Source organism: Leucoraja erinacea, chromosome 10 (assembly GCF_028641065.1).
Source record: "Leucoraja erinacea ecotype New England chromosome 10, Leri_hhj_1, whole genome shotgun sequence".
NCBI lineage: Eukaryota > Metazoa > Chordata > Chondrichthyes > Rajiformes > Rajidae > Leucoraja > Leucoraja erinaceus.
Window position 1 is genome coordinate 54675712 of NC_073386.1, and position 25668 is coordinate 54701379.

General features: G+C 41.9%; 1 protein-coding gene across 2 annotated transcripts in view; it reads right to left on the reverse strand.

The window, feature by feature from the left end:
• Positions 1-2601: 2601 nt before the first annotated feature.
• keap1b (kelch-like ECH-associated protein 1b) overlaps positions 2602-25668 on the reverse strand; it is a 49333-nt gene continuing 26266 nt past the window's right edge. For both annotated transcript variants that reach the window (XM_055642333.1, XM_055642332.1), the window contains exons 2-6: positions 18752-19437; positions 12600-13281; positions 10793-10998; positions 8725-8901; positions 2602-3598 (exon numbers count right to left, since the gene is read on the reverse strand). In XM_055642333.1, the coding sequence (XP_055498308.1) occupies positions 3450-3598; positions 8725-8901; positions 10793-10998; positions 12600-13281; positions 18752-19298 (1761 nt within the window). In that variant the 5' untranslated portion in view covers positions 19299-19437 and the 3' untranslated portion in view covers positions 2602-3449. The remainder of the gene's footprint in view (positions 3599-8724; positions 8902-10792; positions 10999-12599; positions 13282-18751; positions 19438-25668) is intronic.

The following is a 25668-nucleotide window of genomic DNA, read 5'->3' on the forward strand; positions in this document are numbered from 1 at the left end:
GACAAACTAACTAAAAATTGAAAAACAAACAGGCTGTAGGCAAAGGCTGTCGTCAATGTGGCGCCCCTAGTGGCAAAGATGGGTAAAACAGAATAATTAACAAGTAAAATAAATTCCAGCAAACACAATATTAAAAGATGGAGACAAAAATGCTGGAGAAACTCAGCGGGTGCAGCAGCATCTATGGAGCGAAGGAAATAGGCAACGTTTCGGGCCAAAACCCTTCTTCAGACTGGTTGTGAAACTGTCTCTGGAGAGTGGAGGAGAACTTCTTCAAAGTAGGCATACCTTGAGAAGATTTCGCAGTGGAGTAGACAAAGTGTTTAAGAAGGAAATGCAGATGCTGGAAAATCGAAGGTAGACAAAAATGCTGGAGAAATTCAGCGGGTGCAGCAGCATCTATGGAGCGAAGGAGATAGGCAATGTTTCGGGCCGAAACAGGAGGGAGCAGCATAAACAAGGGTATTGCAGTTACCTATTTTACTTTGGGTACATTGTTGTTTTAAAGGCGGTTCTCACGGTGCGACCTGGTGCAAGATGTCACCAGAGTGAAGTGGTCGTGGTCCAGCATGAGTTCCGCACGATATAACGGGGGGTAGATAAAGAGTTCCCACGGTACTCGGTAATTCTGTCATTTGTGCGAGTGACTTGTCCGTCTCCCGATCTTTCCCGTTAATCGTGAATGAACATCGTGGACTGTAGTGTAGTTAATCACGTGGCACAAATGATGTCACTTTTTTTCACACACTATATAAACATCCTCCGTTCGTAGAATTGGCTCATTTGCAGACATGCCTATACAAAGTTGGTTCGAGTTATTATTTTCATTGACGCGCTGTATGCATTAGCGCAACATGTGCATCGAAAACGCTTGCGTGAAGGCAGAAGGGCGAGATTAATTAAAAAGATAATTAAGAGGAAGTCTCACTGGGTTAAGCCCATGTTTCAACGGAGACCTCAATTTGGACAATATGAGCAACTGCTTAATGTGCTGTGCGAAGAGGATAAAAGTGCATTCAAAAACTTTGTCAGAATTTCACCCGAGCTCTTTAATGAGTTAAAAAATAATTTGGGACCTCTGCTGAAGAAGACTGACACTGTAATATAAGATAAATTAAAGGTAACTGCAAAAACAGCACTTTTACATCTGTAGCATTGTATGTTTTTAAATCATGGATAACATTAAATTGTTCTCCTGTACATAAACTAATATATTGTTATAGATACTCACATGAGCACCCGGGATACTCCGCAGCCTTCGTCTCCAGCAGGTTGCGCTTTCTCTCCTTATTTCTAATCCTCTCTGGATTTGTCATAATCTCATTGCATTGGTACCACTCCACCAGTTCCCCCTCTTGAAGTTATATGGCCTTACCTTCTGCCATCTTCCCTTTATGTTATCGTCTGCTGAGGCTATTGGGGAGGCAACAGCTACTGGGGAGGCAATCTCAAATCCACCTTGATCACCCTCTCCCTGCTCCAACGAGCCCACAGGCAGTGGTATCTCTGGCATCTCCTCTTGCCTCTCCACCTGTCTCTCTTGCTGAGTCTCCTCCTCATTTACCTGCATGGCTAAAAACTTTCTGACTTTCTTTGACCCCTTTCTTTGCGCTTTTCTGAGAGGCATCTCTGCAAGTCTTACTGTGAAAAAGATTCTCAAACAATGACAATTAGGTGGGATGTCCTCGATGGACACATGGTCCATTGGCGATATTGAGACCACCTTTTTTTACTCACCTTATGTCCCCTCTGTCAAGCTTCCGGGTTTACCATTCGCAGGAGTTCCCACGGTACCCGCAAGAGTCATTACGGATATCGCACTGGCATCTGCATTCATACAGTGTTGCAACGCTCACCAATAAGTGCTCAAGTCACTCTTGGGGAATTAAAAAAATTAAAAAAATGTTTGAATTTTCTCCCGACCTTACAAAGTTACACGACTACCTGCCGTTAGCGCCACGGAGGTCCTCGGTGGTCCACGAATGCCGTACTGTTATCGCAGGAGGTTCCCATGATGTTAAACTCTTGTTAAGTCTTGCGCGAGGTCGCACCGTGAGAAAGCCCTTTTACACCCACTGTGGAAACACAAGCTGTGTCATAATAATGCCCCTGTCCCACTTAGGAAACCTGAATGGAAACCTCTGGAGACTTTGCGCCCCACCCAAGGTTTCCGTGCGGTTCCCGGAGGTTTTTGTCAGTCTCCCTACCTGCTTCCACTACCTGCAACCTCTTGCCACCTCCGGGAACCGCACGGAAACCTTGGGTGGGGCGCAAAGTCTCCAGAGGTTTCTGTTCAGGTTTCCTAAGTGGGTCAGGGGCATAAGGAGTTTATATATACACTGAAGATAGACACAAAATGTTGGAGTAACCCTTTTTTAAATCAATGGGCAAATGAGAGGCACAATGGTCAACAAGATTACTCCTAACCCTGTAACATGGCATCCAAGTAATCAAATATTCACAACCCTGGTTTTGGCAGCTAAATTGATACTTGGTAAAAAACCAATAAAAACGCAAGCTACCTAAAAATCTGCACAAATGTGACTGGTCACTCTCAGGAAAAGAGCATTCTGTGAAATAAAGGAGACCACTGCATTACAGTCTATTTATTAAATACAATGTTTATTAAAGTGAACACATTTTATTAAAAATACTGTCTTAGAAATTAAGTCAACGATGTTCATTTTGTTAGAATGGATTCAATTACTTTTTTGGGGATGTTTTTACCCAAGTACTAGTGCAAAATAAAGTGGTATGGCCAGGGAAACAGCCGCAGATAAATGACACCTCCCCTTCTCAACACAGCACAAGAGAACCAGATGTAATGTTCAGAGAGAAAATCTTTTAAATGGATGTTTGCTCCAGTGCCCATCCCCCTGCTCCTCCTCCTCCAGCTCTCTGCAGCTGATGTAATCCGACCTGGATTCTGCACTTATACACGGAGCAGCCAGACTTCTGCTCCAATTTACTACCATATGCCCGCCTATTACAGTTATTTAGTGCATGCTGTTCAAGAAGTGGGTAATTGCAAATATCAAAGTTAATTAATTTAAGTAATTAGCATATTGTTACAAGATGCCATCCTCATTAGAACATGGAAATTGTCTTTGGGAATAGGTGATAAACACTGTAGATTTCAGATTGGTACGCAAGGCAAGGCCTGCAACACAAACCCACCTGTGAATATCTAACATGTATTCATTAAAATCTCTAATCGCATTGGTTGTGGGCTTCAGAAATGTTATGTTCCTTTTCAGTTATTAAATGTCAAATTGTGGTAGTTCATATAAATTTTCTTCCGATTTACAGAAAAAACAAGTGCAAAAAGCCCTCAATATTTGAAAATGGTATTTGCACCAAAGTGCTGGTAAAGTCTTTTAAAAAAGATGATCACTGCAGAAAGTCCAAGAGAATTGTTAAGATTGAGGTTGACCCGGAGATCAGGAACATTAGCACATAGCCAAGTTGCACGGTTCTATAGTGACAGCAACACCAACACCACTCCTCCCAGAGGTCATTTCTGTCACTTCTGTCCATTGCCCAGTGTCTGGATCGAAGCTCTCCACACTACTGAGAAAATCTTGTCCATCGTAGCCACCTATGAACAAATATAAAGTTAAAGCATACACAGATTACACCCACTTACACTTAATATTCCTGCAATTTCTTTGTATCCCCAAGTAGACAGAATACAAAAACAAGGATGTAATGCTGAGGCTCTATTAAGTGCTGGTCAGGTCGCATTTGGAATATTGTGAGCAATTTTGGGCACCATATCCGAGGAAGGATGTGCTGGCTCTGTAGAGGGTCCAGAGGAGGTTTACAAGAATGATCTCAGGAATGAGTAGGTTAGTCTACGATGAGTATTTGTCAGCACAGGGCCTGTACTCGCTGGAGTTTAGAAGAATGAAGGGGGAACCTCATTGAAACACACAGAATAGTGAAAGACATGGATAGAGTGGATGTGGAGAGGATGTTTCCACTAGTGGGAGAGTCTAGGACACAGCCTCAGAATTCAAGGACATTCTTTTAAGAAGGAGATGAGGAGAAATGTCTTTAGTCAGAGTGCGGTGAATCTGTGGAATTCTTTGCCACAGAGGCCAAGTCAGTAGATAGATAGATTTTTGATTAGTACAGGTGTCAGAGGTTATGGAGAGAAGGCAGGAGAATGGGGTTAGGAGGGAGAGGTGGATCAGCCATGATTAAATGGCAGAGTAGACTTGATGGGCCGAATGGCCTAATTCTACTCCTATCACATGATCTTATTACCTCCTCTCAGTGTGCAAAATGGCATGCTCTTGAATGAGAACACGTCATGTTTGTTTTGATAGAATGAATTAAATTACATATTTTGGACATCTTTGTCCTAGTACCGTGAATAATAAGCTAAGATCAGGAATCAATGCTGAATTCAGCACAGAATCAAGGCAGACACTACAGTCAGAGCGGAGGAAGGAGATTGAATTCTTGGAAGCATCTTCTCCTTGTTGAAATGTTAAACCATGGTTATTTACTTGCTCAAGATGAATGGAATTGATCCCAACTTGTATGCATGGAGAGCAGGGAGGTTATTCTGGTTCTTTCATTTATTTTTATTCTTTAGCCATATCAAAAATATTCTAGCAAAATGCACAATTCAAAAGGAATTTGTCTGCCACAACCAGTGCACTTCAGAAAGAGCAGAAAGTATATCTTCTTTATCCCTCTGCATATCAAGAACCATGTGCCATTTAAAAAAAATATGTAAATGAAACTTCAGATTTCAGCGAGATGACTTGCAGAGGAAAATTGGGGTTTTGATGAGAAAGCAAATGGGAAGGCTTAATGATCTTACAGCATAAACAGTCAACCACAACTTCATGAAACAAGGCGTAGTTCCATTGCGTGGGGGAGCTCAGACAGGATTAGAACATAGAAGAGTAGACAGGAATGGGCATTTAGGCCCACAATGTTTGTGCCAAATGTGATGCCAAGTTAATCTGAACTCATCTGCCTCATCTGATCCCTATCGCTATATTCCCTGCACTTCCTTGTGCCTTTCTAAAAACCTCCACCACCACCCCTGGCATTGGGTTCCAGGTACCTACCACTACTAATTGCACAAAACCTTTGCCCTGCACATCTCCATTAAACATTTCCCCCTCACCTTATAGGTATGCCCTCAAGAATAGGACATTTCCACCCTGAGAAAAAGGTTCTGACTGTCTACCCTATCTATGCCTCTCACAACTTTATACACTTCTATCACATCTCACCTCTGCCTCTGACATTGCAGAGAGTGTAGTCCAAGTCTATCGAACCTCTCCCTGTAGCTGAAAATCTCAAATCCAGATAACATTCTGGTAAACCTCCTCTGCACCCTGTCTAAAGCTTCCACATCTTTCCTGTAATGGGGTGACCAGAACTTTACACGGTACTCCAAATGCAGCCGAAACAAAGTCCTATAGAGCTACAGTGCCCTCCATAATGTTTGGGGCAAAGATTGCCTCTGTACTCCACAGTTAGAGAATGTAATAGAAAAAAACTCACATGTGGTTAAAGTGCACATTGTCAGATTTTATTAAAGGCCATTTTTACACATTTTGGTTTCACCATGCAGAAATTACAGCTGTGTTTATACATAGTCCCCCGTTTCAGGGCACCATAATGTTTGGGACGCATGGCTTCACAGACATTTGTGATTGCTCAGGTGTGTTTAATTACCTCCTTAATGCAGGTATAAGAGCTCTCAGCACCTAGTCTTTCCTCCAGTCTTTCCATCAAGTTTCCTTTGGAAACTTTATTGCTGTTTATCAACATGTGGACCAAAGTTGTGCCAATGAAAGTCAAAGCAGCCATTTTGAGACTGAGAAACAAGATTAATAGTGTTTAAGTGGGAACTGCAGATGCTGGAGAATCGAAGGTTACACAAAAAAGGTGGAGAAACTCAGCGGGTGCAGCAGCATCTACAGAGCGAAGGAAATAGGCAACGTTTCGGGCCGAAACCCTTCTTCAGACTGAAGAAGGGTTTCGGCCCGAAACGTTGCCTATTTCCTTCGCTCCATAGATGCTGCTGCACCCGCTGAGTTTCTCCAGCTTTTTTGTGTAACAAGATTAATAGCCCTGGCTCACGGTGCGAGTTCATTCCAAGAGCTCTCCTGGGTTTAAAAAAAATCAAACTAGTGGTAAGCACGGAGAATGAACGCAGCGGGTATGTTGGAGCTCAGGGACGTCCCTTAGCGGCTCGTAACGCTAACAGCAGGTACTCGGGAAGACTCGCTAACGGCAGGTAAGCACGGGAAGACGTGAAGATTTTTCAACATGTTGCAAAATGTCCACGAGAGCCCCGAGTACGGACGAGTGGCCATTACCGTAAATCTCCGAGTTCAAATCAGGGCAAACTCGCGAGAGCTCTTGGAATGAACTCGTACCGTGGGACGGGCTTTAAAACTGTTAGAGACGTCAGCCAAACCTTAGGCTTACCAAAACCAACTGTTTGGAACATCATTAAGAAGAAAGACAGCACTGGTGAGCTTACTAATCGAAAAGTGACTGGCAGGCCAAGGAAGACCTCCACAGCTGATGACAGAAGAATTCTCGCTATAATAAAGGAAAACCCCAAACACCTGTCCAACAGATCAGAAACACTCTTCATGAATCAGGTGTCGATTTGTCAATGACCACTGTCCACAGAAGACTTTGTGAACAGAAATACAGAGGCTACACTGCAAGATACAAACCACTGGCTAGCTGCAAAAATAGGATGGCCAGGTTACAGTTTGCGAAGAAGTATTTAAAAGAGCAACCATAGTTCTAGAAAAAGGTCTTGTGGACAGATGAGACGAAGATTAACTTATATCAGAGTGATGGCAAGAGCAAAGCATGGAGGAGAGAAAGAACTGCCCACGATCCAAAGCATACCACCTTATCTGTGAAACACAGTGGTGGGGGTGTTGTGGCCTGGGCATGTATGGCTGCTGAAGGTACTGGCTCACTTATCTTCATTGATGATACAACTACTGATGGTAGTAGCATAATGAATTCTGATGTGTATAGACACATCCTATCTGCTCAAGTTCAAACAAATGCCTCAAAACTCATTGGCCGGCGGTTCATTCTACAGCAAGACAATGATCCCAAACATACTGCTAAAGCAACAAAGGAGTTTTTCCAAGCTAAAAAATGGTCAATTCTTGAGTGGCCAAGTCAATCACCCGATCTGAACCCAATTGATCATGTCTTTTATATGATGAATAGAAACTGAAGGGGACTAGCCCTCAAAACAAGCATAAGCTAAAGATGGCAGCAATACAGGCCTGGCAGAGCATCACCAGAGAAGACACCCAGCAACTGGTGATGTCCATGAATTGCAGACTTCAAGCAGTCAAGACATGCAAAGGATATGCAACAAAATACTAAACATGACTACTTTCATTTACATTACATTGCTATGGTGCCCTGAAATGGGGAGGGGGGGACTATGTATAGACACTGCTGTCATTTCTACATGGTGAAACCAAAATGTATAAAAATGGCCTTTATTAAAATCTGACAATGTGCACTTTAAACACACGTGATTTTTTTTCTATTACAAATATCAAATTGTGGAGTACAGAGACAAATAAATAAATGATGGGTCTTGGTCCCAAACATTATGGAGGTCACTGTGTAATGGGGTGACCAGAACTTCACACGGTGCTCCAAATGCAGCCTAAACAAAGTCCTATAGAGCTACATCACATCTTCCTGACTCTCATATTCAATGCCCCTAGCAATCAAGACAAGCATACTATGCACCTTCTTTACCACCCTATCTATTTGTGCTGCCACCTTCAGTCAGCTAAGAACTTGGACTCCAATGCTGTTAAGGGTCCTGCCATTAACTGTATACTTTCTCCTTACATTCACCTTTGTGTTCTTAACATGTTAAAGAGCCGTGGGATTTTTCTCACCGTTCTCATCAGTGACATTTCATAGCCCTTTAAGGTCCTTCTTATTGCCCACTTCCCTACTTTGAACTTGCCTAATGACATTGTAACCTGCCTTTCCCCAATGAATTACCTACCCCCAAACATCCCGACCTGTCCCTATTCAAAACAATCTTAAAATCTATGGAGCTGTGAACACTAGTCCCAAAATGCGCTTCCACCGTGTCACCAGTAATCTGACCAGGCTTGTTTCCCAATACAAGGTCCAGTATGGACCCTCCTCGAGTTGGAATCGCCATAAACTCTTTACGGAAACCTCCTTGGATACACTGAACAAATTCTGCCCCATCTAACGCTCTTGCCCTGAGTAAGTCCCAGTCAATATTAGGGAGTTAAAGTCTAACAACCCTGTGGTTCTTGCATCCTTCCTTAACCTGTCTACATGGCTGGCTATTGGGTGGTCTGTAATGTAATCCCATTTAGAGTAATTCCTCCTTTCTTATTTTTGAGCTCAACCAATAATGCCTCAGTTAACACACCCTCCCAGTATGTCCTCTCTGAGTAGTACTGTGACATTCTCCCTGATTAGTGAAGAAACTCCTCCACCTCTTTTACCTCCCTTCTCTATCATGTTTGAAATATTGAAATATCTGGCACGTTGAGCTGCAGGTGGTGTCCCTCTCGCAAACAAGTTTCTGCAATGGCCACAACACATCATAATCCCAAGCACTGATCCAGGTTCATCAGCTTTATCCACAATGCCCCTCGCATTGAAAGCAAAACTGTGGGAACAAAGTGGTTCAATATTCAAACTTACCGAGCACATAGATTTTGCCCTGATAGACAGTCACTCCGAGAGCGCTCCGCTTATGCTTCATTGGTACTAAACATGTCCAGTTGTTCAACTCAATATCGTATCGCTCCACACTGTTCAGCTGATTGACGCCATCATATCCTCCGATTGCATAGACAGAGTTGTTTACCGCACAGATACCTAAACGCAAACACACAAAATTCTTTACCTTGACCCAGTTCATATTTTTATCCACTCCCCATTTTCTTTCTTTTAGTGTCATAGTTGGAAATTGTGAATGCATCACGATTGATTTAATCTGGCAAAAAATACATTTGTTTGGCGAACCATTTCAATGCAATTGACATGATTTAGCTGTAGACCTTCACCGGAGTCATGGAATCATACAGCATGAAAACAGGCCCTTAGGCCCCTTGTCCATGCCGGCCAAGTTCCCCATCTAGTTGGTCACATTGTCTCTGTGTTTGGTCAATATTTCTCAAAACCGTTACTATCTATTTATCTGCCCAAATATCCTTTAAATGCTACCTAAAGAGTACCTACCTCAACTATTTCCGCTTGCAGCTTGTTCCATATACCCATCACCCATTGAGTGAAAAAGTTGCCCTTCAGGTTTTTATTACATCTTGCCCCACTCACCCTCAAGCTATGTCATCTGGTTCTTAATTCCCTTACCCTGGGTAAATGACTGTGAATTCACCCTAACTATTCCCCTCATGATTTTATACACCTCTGTAAGATCACCTCAGCCTTTTGCACCCCAAGGAATAGTTCTAGCCTGCTCAACCTTTCCCTATAGTTCAGGCTCTCGAGCCCTGGCAACATCCTCGTAAATCTTCTCTGCACTCTTCCCGGCTTAATAACATCCTTCCTATGGCAGAGTGACCATAACTGAACACAATACTCCAAATGTGGCCTTACTAACTATAACATAATGTACCAACTTCATATTCAATACTGATGAAGGCCAGTGTACCAAAAGTACACATTTCACCAGCATTTTCTGCTTCCTTCTATGAAATCAATTCAGTTCCTTGCAGAAACAAAGAACTGCAGTTGCTGGTTAATACACAAAAGGACATAGTGCTGGAGTATCTCAGCAGGTCAGGCAGCTTCTCTGTAGAACATTGACAGGTGACGTTTCGGGTCGGGACCGTTCTTCAGACTCTGATCTGCCTATGCAGTTAGCTAGCTCTCCCAGGATCCTATGCGATCTAACCTCAGGCTAGAGCAACAGGAAAGTGTTGAGCAACATGTCATATTGAGTACAGCCACCTCAGCAGTCCTCTCTTGTAATCTTTGAAAGGCTAAATTCCACACTGCTCTGTTTATTTACTATTCCATTACGATCCTTCCTTTTCCAAGGAGTAGTTTTAAACTTCATGGAATCATACAGCATAGAAAGTGACCCTTTTGGCACACACTGTGCATGCCGATTGTGATGCCTATCTATGCTGATCCTATGCCTGCATTAGGTCTGTATCCGTCTATGCCATTCTCCTCTAGTTACCTGGTAATCATATTTGCCTCTACCACGTCCTCTGGCAGCTTGTTCCAGATAACCGCCTGCTAATTCCAGTACCATTCTGTGTGAAAAACCTATCCCTCAGATTTCCTTTGAATTTCTTCCCTCTCACTGTAAACCAGAGCCCACTTGTTCTAGACTTCCTTGCCCTGGTAAAAAAAGATTCTGACCATCTATCCTATCTGTGCCTGATTGTTTAAACCTCTGAATGTTGTCCCGCAGCCTTCCATGTTCAAGTGAGAACCAAACCAAACTCTCCTTATAACCATAACCCTCCACATCAGGCAACGTCCTAGTGAACCTGACATGTGGCAACCAGACGGTACACCACATTTCGCATGCGGTCCAGTTTTGATTGCAACTTAACATCCCAACTCACTCAGTGCCTCAGCCCATGAAGCCAAAAAGCCTCCCAAATGCCTTTTTCACGACTCTATCCATCTGTGTTGCCAATTTCAGTGAGTATGGATGTACGCCCAAGGTCCCTCTGTATGTCAACGCTCCCAAGAACCTGCCCAACTTGATGAATCTTCTCCACTGGCTCACCTGCTCCACTTCTCACAGTGTTCATTGATGCAATGGTGGTCCACCTATTGTCTTCAGGGTGATAGCATTCGGCTGAATTGAGACGATTGGTTCCATCAAAACCACCGAATGCATACAGTAGGCGATTTACGATCGCAACACCGACACCAATTCTACTGGTCGACATGGAGGCCACAAACTCCCACTGGTCTTTTTCTGGATCATACCTGCAAATACATACACCATTATTCTCAATTAGCTCTAAACACACAATCCTCAGAAACTAGGCTTGATACATCTTTAAGTGAAGGACACAAAGTGCTGTAGTAACGCAGCGGGTCAGACAGCATCCCTAGAAAACATGGATAGGTGACGTTTCCGGGTTGGGATCCAGTATCTTTACCGAATTTTACATCTAACAGTTTCCAATTTTTTGGAAAAAGTTGATTCAGCATAGTTAAAGCAAAGTCAGAGACATTGCCAAGTTAGTGATTAGAAGAATGAAAACAATTCAGAAATAATTCCACTGAACTTATAATTTGACATTTCAAAACGCACGTTACAATCCCAACTAAATGTCTTTTCTGCTACGCTGAATGGGACAGTACCATCTTTGTATATTAAAAAAAAAAACAAAATACTGGGTTTTCAGTGATATATGGTACTTTGAAATTACCAACACAACTGCAGGTCACTTTTACCAAATAAAGACATTAAGCTGCCCATGGTGTCCAAATGAGCATTGAGTAATTATCGACAAATGCTTTGTTTTCTATCAACCTCTATCTTGGGGTGTAGATGGTGGTCATGTGCTATGTCATGAGGTGTAGTCGTACACACAAGTGCTCTTCTTGCTCACGGTAGTCATACTGTAGGCTGAGATAAGCAGCAGGGACACCAAACGTTGCATTAAATTCATAGTCTCAGATTGAGGCGAGCGCGAGTGGGGAGAGCGGAAACACGCAGAAAAATAAATAAATCTACTCATGAAATGTAGCTCACACCTTTCCACACTGGTTGTGATGGATCAGCCTTACCCCTGCAGCAATACAGGCCATCAATCACTTCTCAATTAGCTCTGTTCCACACAATCCTCAGAAACTAGGCTTGGTATATCTTTAAGAGAAGGACACAAAGTGCTGTAGTAACGCAGCGGGTCAGACAGCATCCCTAGAAAACATGGATAGATGACGTTTCCAGGTTGGGATCTAGTATCTTTACCGAATTTTACATCTAACAGTTTCCAATTTTTTGGAAAAAGTTGATTCAGCATAGTTAAAGCAAAGTCAGAGACATTGCCAAGTTAGTGAATGAAAACAATTCAGAAATAATTTGAACTCAGAATTATAATTTGACATTTCAAAACGTTCACGTTACAATCCCAAACTAAATTCTCTGATCTGCTACGCAAAAGGATGAATGGGACAGTACTGCATCTTTGTATATTAAAAAAAAACAAATACTGGTTTTCTTATCATATAACAGTACTTTCAAATTACCAACACAACTGCAGGTCATTTTACCAAACAAAGGCATTAAGCTATTGGAATGGTGTCCAAATGAGCATTGAGTAATTATCGACAAATATGTTTGTTTTCTATCTTTTCCTCTATCTTGGGGTGTAGAACTTGGTAATGCGCTATGTTACGATGTAGTCGTACACACAAGTGCTCACTTGCTCACGGTAGTCTACTGCTGAGATAAGCAGCAGGGACACCAGACGTTGCATTAAGATTCAGAAGTCTCAGATTGAGGAGAGCGCGAGTGGGGAGAGCGGAAAAGGACGCAGAAAAATAAATAAATATATCTCATGAAATGTAGCTCAAACCTTTCCACAGAATTGTGATGGATGCAGCCTTCAGACCCACCAACAGCATAGATCAGGCCATCAATCACTCCTCCTCCAACTCTGTTCCTGGGAACATTCATTGGTGTGCGGGGGGACCACTGATTGTTCATAGGATTGTAACAATCCAAAGCATCTGAATCGGTGTTGCCGTCTGGCGAGTTGTTTCTGCCTCCGACTGCATAGAGAAGCCCATGCACCGTGCAGGCTGCTAAACCACTCCGAGGCATCGGCATGTCCGTCAATCGGATCCAGCAGTTCTCCAGAGGATTGTAGGCTTCCAGAAAATTCAGCGACTGTCGGTAATAGCCCCCTGCGGTGTACATTAACTGAGGAACGTTCGGAGACCGGCAGGGACATGCCTTGGTCGGTTTGTGCAGTGTCAGCTCCTTAAAGACTTCCACGAGGTAATCTTTGCACTTGGAATCCATTTGGAGTATTTCGCACTTCTGCAGTTGAGTTTTCAGGAAGTTTGGGGTGAGAGAATGGCACCTCACTGCATTTAATAATGCATGTACGTATGGATGTCTGTTCTCAGGATCATATTTCACCCACTCGATGCAAGCATGATAGACTTCAGATTCACAACGCACGTTCAATTCATCTCGGCTGATCAGGCTGACCAATTGGCACTGAGTGAGGTTGAAGAACTCCTCTTGTTTTGCTACCTATTAGAAAAATGCAGTAGAATTGTGTTACCTCTTGGGAAGATAGTGAAGCATAGCTCTTGTAAAATATTATTCCTATTTAACTTTATTTGATCACTTTTCATAAAATACTTATCTTTAAAAAATTATAAAAATGTGGTAGTTTTGAAACAAACTTCTAGTAATTGCAGGAAGAGTTCAACACATCTTTATACAAATTATTCTGAGAAATAATACACCTTCACACTCCAATCTTAATTAGCACACTTTAAAAAAATGATTTGGTGTCTTTCCCCTTACTGCTGAGCTTTTGGAATGGGTAATGGAAGAAGATACTTCACATTAAAGATCCTCTTTAGTGCCAATACTCTCTGTTCCTTCTCCCCTCTCTCTTTCAAATAACTCTCTCCACTTTTAAATGAGGTCAGACTGGTGCTTTAGTGACAGGTTCTCAGCATTAAAAGCGCGTAGAACATTCTTGTAGCGTTCACATCTACTAGATCTATTGAGCCTTTGTACAACTCCCAATTCAGTAAAAATAAATCATCTGCTCCCACAGGTTTACTCATGGAATGTTACATTCCGCAAAATACCATTGAAACTGAAGAGGTATCATAGTAATACACTTCAATACAAAAATCAATTGGGAAAGGTAAAGAAAGCTTGACATGATCTTACAGCTTAGGAACTTGGATTTAAATCCAGCTTTAGCTTCATGGGGATACAAAGATTTTCAGTAAATAAGTCCTATCTACTCCAACCAATTCCAGGTATAAATAATGATCACAATCCTCACACTTACTTTTTCAATTAAAAAAAAACAAATGGAGATGGAAATATAGGAATACTCCTTTAAAGCAGAGATACTCGTTGCTGTTCTACAACAAGCTGCCCAAGTATTCAATCATCACTGTAAACATTAGACACAAACAAATGGTGACATTTTCTTTGGTGCCATCTCTTCCTGTTTATTCCCCCCCCCCCTTTTCCTCTTTAGTTTAATGTCCAGATGTTATTGATAAAGGGAACGTCTACACACACACACCGTCAAAACAAAATGCAGATGTTCAGAATTTATTCTAGTCTGGAGCTCATTAATAGGTTTGGAATGCAAATGTGTCAGCTTGCTTCTCTGAAGGAAGCAACAGCAGCAAAGTGGTGTCTTGCTAACGATCCTTTCCATTAATGTTGGGGCGGAAAATGAAAAAACCAGCTCAGATGCTGTATCACTTTCATCGCGGATTGCTTCCTTTACTGCTGCCACGGAAAGGGCAAGCCATTCTAAAAAAAAACTCAGTTCTACGTTAAATTTGTTTTATTTTCTTTAAAAAGTGCGAAATTTACTTGATTACTTGATTTTTTAAAAGAGCTTTAAAATCCCAGAGCAATTAAATGCTCATCATAACTTTGAACCCTGGATAGACACAAAAAGTTGGAGTAACTCAGCGGGATAGATGGCATCTTCGGAAGGACTCTGGGTCGAGACTCTGGAGGAGTTCGTGGAAGCGTTTTGGGGATCGGGGTTCCACAGTGCATTGTAAATGATAATTTTGCTGCTCATGTTGTGCCAAAGAAATCTGGCTTTTTGAGAACAACATGACAGGTATCACAATAAAGGGATGAACAGGCTTAGCAAGACCAAGGGTGGTGATTCCAAAGTCAATGCATGATCAATTGGAGTCTTCAAATCCTATTCCCCACATCTACTCCCACTCTCCACACATTATTTTTTAATTAAAAGATAGCTCCTTTTTGCATTATTGAACTGTTCTACTCTAGCCTAACGAGTTGTCCTTATTTTTTCCCCAGTTCATGGATGCAATTTAAAACTTTGATTCAAGTCCAGAATTAGTAGTAGCTGGCACTAGTAAGGCAGACATCAGATATTTGACAGTTTAATAGCGGAAATGGAAAGGAAATTGGGAATTGGGAATAGCTGCACAGATGTAGCCAAAAGGTAAAAAAAAAAATAGAAGCCTTGTTGCTCAAGACAAATCGAATTAGATTGTTTGCAAAACATTCAATTATTTATCTTTATGCAATATTTTATGAAACTGTTTTAATCAGTTGATCATTAAATAACATTTTTATAATGGCAGCTAAAAACCTATCTTTTCAATCAAGCTTTTAACTGACTTTACTTCTTCTTCTGACATTGTAAAAAATACCTTTATTGTATTTATTTCAGCATACCCTTCAGCAACTTGTGTGCTCATATAGTATATGGGACTCTGTATTTAACCTCAGTGCTTTTGTTTTTTGTCTTTTTACACTCCTTTTTTTATTCTTTTATTTTATATTTTTTTATATAAATCTGTGATTTTTATGCGATTAGCTGTCTATGTCCTTACTGTTTTAAATTGTTTTTTTGTTTTTGTGCAAAGCATTTGGGTTGAATTCAATTTTATGAAAACTACTATCCAAATAAAGTTATTATTATTATAATAATAAAATGAATTTTCAGATCAATTAAGTCGCTTGATTTTTGTGCTGTTGATTCGGTATTCATAGCTATTCCTACCTGTTTGTATGTTGTTGGACAAGGCAAATCAGGAAAAGGGGCAGGAAATAATTTATTTTGCAAAGAATGCATTTAATCTGCCACTCCAGACATTTGATAGATGTGCCAATATGGAGAAACATTTGTCTTAGCCCATAATGTATGGACATATAAATGATATGTCCTACTCTTTATGTTAAATCTGACAAGATATGCATTTATATGCAAGAAGGAACTGCAGAAGCTGGTTTACACCGAAGATGGACAAAATGCTGGAGTAACTCAGCAGGACTGGCAGCATCTCTGGAGAGAAGGAATGGGTGACGTTTCAGGTCCAGACATGTATATATATCTGGCAAGGTCAACATACCTAATTTGGGAAGATGGTGAAAATAACCAAATGCCATTTCAGCGAAGAGTGTTGAAAAAGTGAACAATATTACCATAGATAATCCCACATCAAGGCCAAATAAGATTATGGACATCAGATTAGTTCCCCAAAAAAATGCAACCTAAGCATCAGAATAATTCAGTAGTTTCAAGCTTATCATTACTTAAAAAAAAAATAAAATCATTAACAAATTTGAATATTGCATTTATCACTACAGAGAAGTGAGAAGCAAGCTGCTTTATAGGACAACTACAATGCTTCTGGTGTCGGGTAGAGTTCAAGGATTTAGACCCAATAACCATGAAGAAACTGAAGATATTTGCAAAAGGATAACTTGTGATTGTTGGTATTCCCATGAACCTGCTACTTTTAATTCTTATCCTTCTTGTGGCAAAAGGCACTGATTTTGGAAGTGCCTTCAAAATAGTGTAGGCAGGTCAATGCCCGGGTATGAACATTACCCTGGTAGAAGCCTTGTCAATGACCCAGGCTGCTGCATCCAGAATGATATTGAGCTTTCAGCACTGGAGGAGTTTCACTCACCCAGGCAAGTGAAGAGTATTCTAACGGTCTTAGCAGACTATTATCTAAATGGTGGCCAATTGGGAAAGGGGGAGATGCAGCAAGACCTGGGTGTCATGGTACACCAGTCATTGAAAGTAGGCATGCAGGTGCAGCAGGCAGTGAAGAAAGTGAATGGTATGTTAGCTTTCATAGCAAAAGGATTTGAGTATAGGAGCAGGGAGGTTCTACTGCAGTTGTACAGGGTCTTGGTGAGACCACACCTGGAGTATCGCGTACAGTTTTGGTCTCCAAATCTGAGGAAGGACATTATTGCCATAGAGGGAGTGCAGAGAAGGTTCACCAGACTGATTCCTGGGATGTCAGGATTGTCTTATGAAGAAAGACTGGATAGACTTGGTTTATACTCTCTAGAATTTAGGAGATTAAGAGGGGATCTTATAGAAACTTACAACATTCTTAAGGGGTTGGACAGCCTAGATGCAGGAAGATTGTTCCTGATGTTGGGGAAGTCCAGGACAAGGGGTCACAGCTTAAGGATAAGGGGGAAATCCTTTAAAACCGAGATGAGAAAAACTTTCACACAGAGAGTGGTGAATCTCTGGAACTCTCTGCCACAGAGGGTAGTTGAGGGCAGTTCATTGGCTATATTTAAGAGGGAGTTAGATGTGGCCCTTGTGGTTAAGGGGATCAGAGGGTATGGAGAGAAGGCAGGTACGGGATACCAAGTTGGATGATCAGCCATGATCATATTGAATGGCGGTGCAGGCTCGAAGGGCCGAATGGCCTACTCCTGCAGCTAATTTCTATGTTTCTATGTAACTTGTCCCTCCAGTAATAAATGCAATGTCATCCTTCCTAACTAACCTGCCAAAAGGTCATGTGACAGAATTCAGGACTCAGATTTGATTTTAAAATTGCAACCAACTCAGCTTCTCTGTTCTGATGACCCAAACATGCACGATGCATCATCCATGCAACCTCAGTACTCAGGATGTTTCTTTATCAGATGTCAGTGGCTGATTATTGATGACTGCAACCAGAAGGCATTAATAAATGTTGGAAATTTAATAACTAGGCTTGCTTTTTGCACTAACCACCCCAAAACCCAAACACATACCTTTTTTGAGATATGTAGTTGTGAACCATTTGAAAGTTTCAAAACCAGTAAATTCAATTCAAGCTAGTACCAAAGTATTTAAGAGAGAGTGGTTAAATGGAATCCAGGTACAATGAGTTCTGCTATAACACAATAGTTGTATTCCTAAGAAACCTCATGCTATAGAAAATATTGTTATAAAAATAATGGTGCCATTGGGGAAAAGAGTGTTTAATAGAGTAATTTTGCACAAGTGTCAATAGAGGAGATTGTTTGCCAGGTTCAAATGCCTTCCACATTAAAGGAGGTTTTTAAAAATTGTTTGAAAGATACAGCATGGAAACATGCCCTTCGGCCCACCGAGTCCACACCAAGCATTGATCACCCGTTCACACCAGTTCTGTTATCTCACTTTTGCATCCACTCCCTCTACACATTATTTTAGGGGCTATTTTTGGAGGCCAATTAACCTATGTTTCAGGATGTGGGAAGAAACCGGAGCAACTCCAGTCCAGGATTGAACCCAAGTCTCTGGCGTTGTGAGGCAGCCAGCTATACCAGCTACACCACTGTGCTGCTCCATGTTGTGTTCTTAGCAGACAATAGTGTTTGATTACTTTCGGGGGTTTGCACAGAAACATTTCTCCCCCCCCCCCCCCCCCCCCCCCCTCCCCACCCGAGAGCTTTATTTCTGCACAATTTCAAAGTAATTTAAGTGGTTCTCAGGTTCCTGAAAGAAATTGGTTACAATTGATTCAGCCCATTTAATACAAATAGTGTTTCCTAATTCAATGATCGCATTATATCGAAGTAGCATTTTGGAGGCACACCTTCGAGCAGAAGTTCACTAATCAGCTGTGATCCAAGTGATGGAGCAAACAATAGGCTTAATGGCCTCCTCTTATTACTATGTTCCAAAAGCACCAGGTAAATCTCATTGACCCATACAAAATTTTAAATAACCAATATTTGTACCTACCTCACTAAAGTGCAGGTATATATACTCTCTGGACTTTTGACTCAACTCAAGGCAGGCAATTTGCTCTGCAAATGAGGCGATACCAATGGCATTACTTGGATCCAATTGCTCCACCAGGAATTCGCAGCATGCTTTCACAACGCTATCTATCTGGTACATAACTGCTCCATTCATAACGTGCAGCACACATTTCTCTCCCACCGTAATACTGGCAGTGTATGCAAACTCAATCAAACGCTGCATGACTTTAGGGTGGATACCCTCAATGGGTATCACCTCCATTCCACATTCTTTCAAGCCATTGGTAAACATGGCCTTGAAAACAGGGCTACAGGAAGCAAGAACGATCTTGTGTGCAACAAATTCCTCTTCCAGAGTATTGTGCTTCACCCTGAGTGTCACATCGCAGAGTTGCTTATTTAGACGTATCTCATTCATTATTTTAAAGGCCTCCACCGTGTGGCTTTCCAGTGTGTAGCTGAAGTAGCGGCTGGCATTTTGTGATGGCATCACCTCTGCCGTGCAGGCAGTTGCCATCGACATTTCTCCAAAGTCACTATCTGCAGTTCATGTCTTCTCAGGAAAAGCAGAAAACGGTCACACAGTGGAAGATGTACATTTCAAATCCATTCAGGTCGTGTCCATCCTTGGCTTTCTTGGAGAACATCGCTTTCTCGGGCATCTTTGAAAGAAAGAAAAGTTGTTAATTTTGAAGAACAAAAGAATTGTTATCAAATTTGCCTTATGCTTGATATAGATTAACTCAGTGCCCCACCTTCCAGTAAATACCTCGATCCTTTCTTACTCTTAAAGGAAAAATAGTTCTCTCTTGAATTCACTTATATTTTCATCTCAAATTATTATCCCTGACAAGTTATTTCAGAATTCATTATTCCTTGAGTATAAGAGAGCTACCTGGCACCTCCTTATTCCCATCCTAAAGTTTCAAACATTGGCCTTTAGTGCTTAAATGATTTGTTACAATTTATATTTGGACATTATTTTCGTGAAATCATTTTTGTTTTCATACAAATTGAGATTGTGGAATTTATCCAAATGTTAATCTTCCTCTTTTATTTTTTCCACCCCAAAAAATTGCATTCATAGAAACATAGAAAAGAGGTGCAGGGGGCCATTCGGCCCTTCGAGCCAGCACCGCCATTCACTGTGATCATGGCTGATCGTCCCCCAACAATAACCCGTGCCTGCCTTCTCCCCATATCCCTCGACTCCACTAGCCCCTAGAGCTCTATCTAACTCTCTCTTAATCCATCAAGTGACTTGGCCTCCATTGCCCTCTGTGGCAGGGAATTCCATAAATTCACAACTCTCTGGGTGAAAACTTTTTCTCACCTCAGTCTTAAATGGCCTCCCCTTTATTCTAAGACTGTGGCCCCTGGTTCTGGACTGGCCCAACATTGGGAACATTTTTCCTGCATCTAGCTTGTCAGGTCCTTTTATAATTTTATATGTTTCTATAAGATCCCCCCTCACTCATGGTACAATTATAAGATTTCAGAATAAGACTTCATGATGCAGCATTATAGAACTTTGACCACATAATACTATGCAGTTCTGGTCACCCCATTACTGTAAGGATGTGCAGGCTTAGGAAAGGGTGCAGAGGAGGTTTACCAGGATGCTGCCTGTATTTGGGTGTATTAACTACATGGGAGAGGTTGGACAGACTTGGATTGTTTTTGTTGGAACACCAGAGGTTGCTGGGAGATCTGATAGAAGTACACAAAGATAGGGTAGACAGTCAGAATCCTTTTCCATAATGGAAACATTAAAATTCTAGAGGACATGGCTCTAAAAAGAGAATGGTAACATTTAAAGGAGATGGACCACACGTTCCTTTTTTTACACAAAGGGTGGTGAGTACCTAGAACGTGCTTCCAGGAGTGGTGTTTGAAGCTGATACGTTAGTGGTATTTAAAAGGTATATGGATGTGCGGAGAATGGAGGGATATGGGTGCAAGTGATGGTTTTGGCATCATATTCGCACAGACATAGTGGGCCAAAGGGCCTATTCCTGTGCTATGTTCTAATGTTAAGATTTTAGAGATACAGCATGTAAACAGACCCTTCGGCCCACCGAGTCCATGCCAACCAGAGATCACCCGTTCTATCTGCACTACCCGTCACACTAGGGACAACTTACAATTACAGAAGCTAAATAACCTACAAACCTGCCTGCCTTTGGAGTGTGGGAGAAAACCGGAGAACTCGGAGAAAACCCATACGCTCACAGAGAGAACGTACAAACTCCGTACAGACAGCACCTGTAGTCAGGAAGTTCTCGAATGGCACTGTACACCAAATTTGTATCAAAGAAACAGTTCCAAATTAGGTGTGGTTCACAATTCCAGATAGGAAGTCAAAAAAAATTCTGGTTAATAACAGCATATTCTCAGAAGAGGCGCTGTCTAGTTGATAGTGCTAGCTGCAGAAAGGCTGGATGCCTTCCCTGCCCTTTCAAGTGGATGTAAAATATTAGGAAACTTAAGTATTCCTAATGTATTGTCTTTAGTTGCACCATGACTTTGGTTTTTTTTTTTGCAATACTATTGGGGTTATTCATTTACCTGAGATTTTGTGTTAAATATATTCTCCATGTGTATTGTGTTTACGGGCCTGTTATGCTGCTGCAAGTAAGAATTTCATTGTTCTGATGTCAGTACAAATGACAATTAAACACTCTGGACTGTTGAAAGTCCTGGCCAATATCTGTTTGTCATTCAACACTGAAACAGATCACTGAAATCTTTCATTTCACAGCTTTTACTGAACTTTGAGTGACAGCACCTAATCGCAGGTAAACGCAACTCAAGCGTGCTTCATTAGCTGTGCATTCCTTTGTCCCACTTGGTTGCAATCCTAAGAAATCACATGTCATAGCAAAAAAAAGGCTTTAGAAAAACAATAGCTTAATTGTGGAAAAGTTAATTAGTGGTGAGAAAATTTCAGACACACTATTACGAAGTCCCACCTTACCATAAAACATTATCTGCTCATTCCCCACCCACAGATGCTGCCTGCCTCACGGTGTTTCCCCAGGTTATTTTTTCTTCGTCATACCTTGAAATGTAGTTCACCACTACACACTGCCAAGCTGCCCCTCCCATTCCTTCATTTAGATACATCAGTTTCAACCTTAACGTGAAATTCTCTCTTAATATGGTTTCTCTTAATATGTTCCCTTTTAATTCACTTTTTTCTTGTTGCAACTGATCTAGGCATCTATATTCAAGGTATTCATCCATTGTGGTGCTTGTACTAATTCAGTTTGCCCTATGTACATTGAAATCCCTAATGAAAGTTGTATTAACTTTACAAGAACCTTGAATTTCCTTATTCAAGTCAATAGTGTTTTATTGTCATATGTCCCGGACGGACAATGAAATTCTTAAGGGTGTGTCCCACTTGGGCGTCATATGCGACATCATTTACGCGTCACGTGATGCGCGCATGATGCGCATTACGCACGCATGGTGCGTGGCGACGTAGGCAGTGACGCGCGGCGCCTCAGGATTTTGGGATGTACAAAATCTTTGTGCGTCATCTGCGTGAAGCGCAAACGATGCCCAAGTGGGACAGGCCCTTTACTTGCTGCAGCACCCCAGAATATGTGAATATGTAAACATTGTATAACGGGAAACAAAAAAATGTTCAATAAATAATAAATATAGTGCAAATAACAGATAATAATATAGTATTTTGCAGTTCAGAGCTCATAGCTTATTCATCGTTGTGTTTAATAGCCTGATGGCTGTGGGGAAGAAGCTGTTCCTGAACCTGGACGTTAGTCTTCGGTTCCTGTACCTTCTTCCTGATGGCAGTGGTGAGATAAGTGTATGGCCAGGATGGGGTGGGTCCTTGATGATTGTCTGCCTTTGAGGCAGCGACTACGATAGATCCCTTCGATGGTGGGGAGGTGAAAGCCGGTGATGGACTGGCACTTCTATTCTCCAACTCGTTCCCATCTGTGATTCGTCCAACCACAGTGGTGTAATCAGCGAACTTGATGATGGAGTTTGCACTATGACTGACTATGCAGTCATGAGTATACAGCAGGGGGCTGAGCACGCAGCCTTGAGGTGCTCCTGTACTAATTGTTACTGAGGGTGAAGTGGTTCCTCCAATTCGAACAAACTGTGGTCTGTGGATGAGGAAGTTGAGGATCCAATTGCAGAGGGATGCACAGAGGCCCAGTTCTGTGAGCTTGGTAACCAGCTTGGAAGGGATGATGGTATTAAACGCCAAGCTGTAGTCTATTAACAACAGCCTGACACAAGTGTTTTTATTGTCCAAATGGTCCAAGGGGCTCGGGAAGGCACATCAGTGTTCTCCCCCATCGAACCGTGCGTAGAATACATTGAGCTCATCAGGGAGTGATGCTTCACTGTCGTTTGAGCCGCCTCCTGATTTTGCCTTGTAGGATGTAACGGCATTCAAGCCCTGCCACAGTTGCCGTACATCCGTCTCATCCTCCAGCTTAGAGCAGAAGTCCCTTTTGGCCGTACCAAGGTCGTATCTGGACTTATTATAGACCTCTGCATCACCAGACCTGAATGCCTGGGATCTGGACTTCAGAAGAATGCAGATCTCATGGTTCATCCAAGGCTTCTGGTTAGGAAACACTCAGAAAGCTTTTGTTGGAACGCAGTCCTCCACACATTTCCTTATGAAGTCTGTAACGACTGTGGCTTATTCATTCAGGTCCATTGCCGAGTCCTTAAACATTGTCCAGTCTAGACTCGAAGCAGTCCTGGCGTTGTTCCTCTGCCCCTTCCCCCCCCACCCAACCAGTTCTGTACAGACCTCACCTCTGGGGTGCTTTCTTCAGTTGCTGCCTGTATGCAGGAAGAAGCAGCACCGCTGAATGGTCGGATTTTCCGAAGTGAGGGCGAGGGATAGAGCGATAGGCATCTTTGAGCAGTGGTCAAGGGTGTTTGATCCTCTGGTGCTGCAGGAGACATGTTGGTGGAAGTTAGAGAACGATTTCTTCAGGTTGGCTTTGTTGAAGTCCCCGGCTACGGTGGTAAATGCCTCGGGGTAAGCCATCTGATGCTTGTTGACCACGGCGTGCAGCTTTGGCACGAGAACAACTGTTCTGCCTGTAAACATCTCCCAATGATTCCTGCGTCAAGATACGGTGGAAAATCTCAAGGTCATGCATTCGGAACATTCAGCATCCGGGGTAAATAATGCAGAGTGCACGGACCCCATCGCAGTTTCAATACTGATCTCAACTGTCCCCTCAGAAATGGTGCAAGCATCACCAAGGGTCAGCCTATGCTCCACCAAAACCATTTAATTATATATCATTGAGACACAAAGAACTGCAGATGCTGGTCTACAAAAAAATGACTAAATGCTGGAGTAATCCAGTTGGTCAGGCAGCAACTGGAGAACATGGATAGGTGATGTTTCAGGTCAGGACCCTTACTTATTCTTTTTTCATCTCACGGTTTGTTTTATTTCCAACTTCCATGTCTGCTTTCGTTGGGGGGGGGGGGTGTGGGGAGTTGATTCCCCTGCAACTTTAAAGTTAACAATAAATATAGTAGATCAGTGTTATTGTGGCAAAGAGAAGATGAAATAGACTGTTAAGGAAAATAGATACAAAATGCTGGAGTAACTCAGTGAGAGAGGAATGGGTGATGTTTCGGGTCGAGATCCTTCTTCAGACTTCTGAGACAAATTGCTAAGGTAACTTTGTAATGGATATGAAAATCAATACAAGCTTTCTTTCTGCCTTTTGTTTTAGCCATAAACACTATGAAAAACTTCTTGATGTTTATCAGCTATTTACAGGCAACAATGTTAGGTACTGATGATTCATTACTAAACAAGACTTGAAAGGCTATCTATGATGGGTAGATGCACATGCAATTGTGGTTACATTCAAACCTTCCATGAATATACCAAGTGCTGGATAAGCCTTGTGGGACGGCATGGTGGGGCAGTGGTAATTGCTGTCTTACAGCGCCAGAGACCCGGGTTTGATCCCGACTCCAGGTGCTGCCTGTACGGAGTTTGTACGTTTCTCCCCGTGACCGTGTGGGTTTTCTTCTAGATCTTTGGTTTTCTCTCACGCCCCATAGACATACAGGTGTGTAGGTTAATTGGCTTGGGGTAAATTATCCCTAGTGTGTGTAGGTTAGTGTTAATGTGCGGGGATCGTTGGGCGGTGCGGACACGGTGTGCTGAAGGGCCTGTTTCCGCGCTGTATCTTTGAACTAAACCAAACTCACTTCTCTTGCTGCCAAATCATTTGTTTTAAAGACAGTGTTCAATGAAGAGGAAAATTATATTAATTACATCTTCTGATGACAGATCATTGAACTGAAATATTAACATATACAATTAATCTTAATGATTTAACAGCCTTTACCACCATTTACATTTCAATGTATATAAAGAGCTGTCACTTTTTCCATTTATAAATGGATTTATTTTTGTCCTCTCATTTCCTGATGTTTGTCCTGAAATTCTATTGCCCGAGGAATGCACTCTGTTTATCATTAATTACACCAGATACCTTAATTACTTCTACTTAAACAATGGTCCTGTGTGACTGTCTACCAGAGCTCTTCTGTTTGAATAGTATTGTACACACACACTCACGACAGCAACATACAAAGCTACTTTACCTGGAGGGTTAATCAGCAGGTACAAATGTTGCACATTAATTTTCCTCCTAACTCTGAGAGCAGCAGGCACATGAGACTAATTATCACTAATGTTTTCAATTTCAGAACCAGAATCCACACTTAGCATCAGTTTAATGATGTCTATCATTTTAGAACATTTCTTTTACATCCTCAAAAAACACGAGTGCCATGTCAGAACATTTTGCCACAACAAGGGAGAGATGGCTGTGGAGGTGCAGTAGAATTTGGTTGAG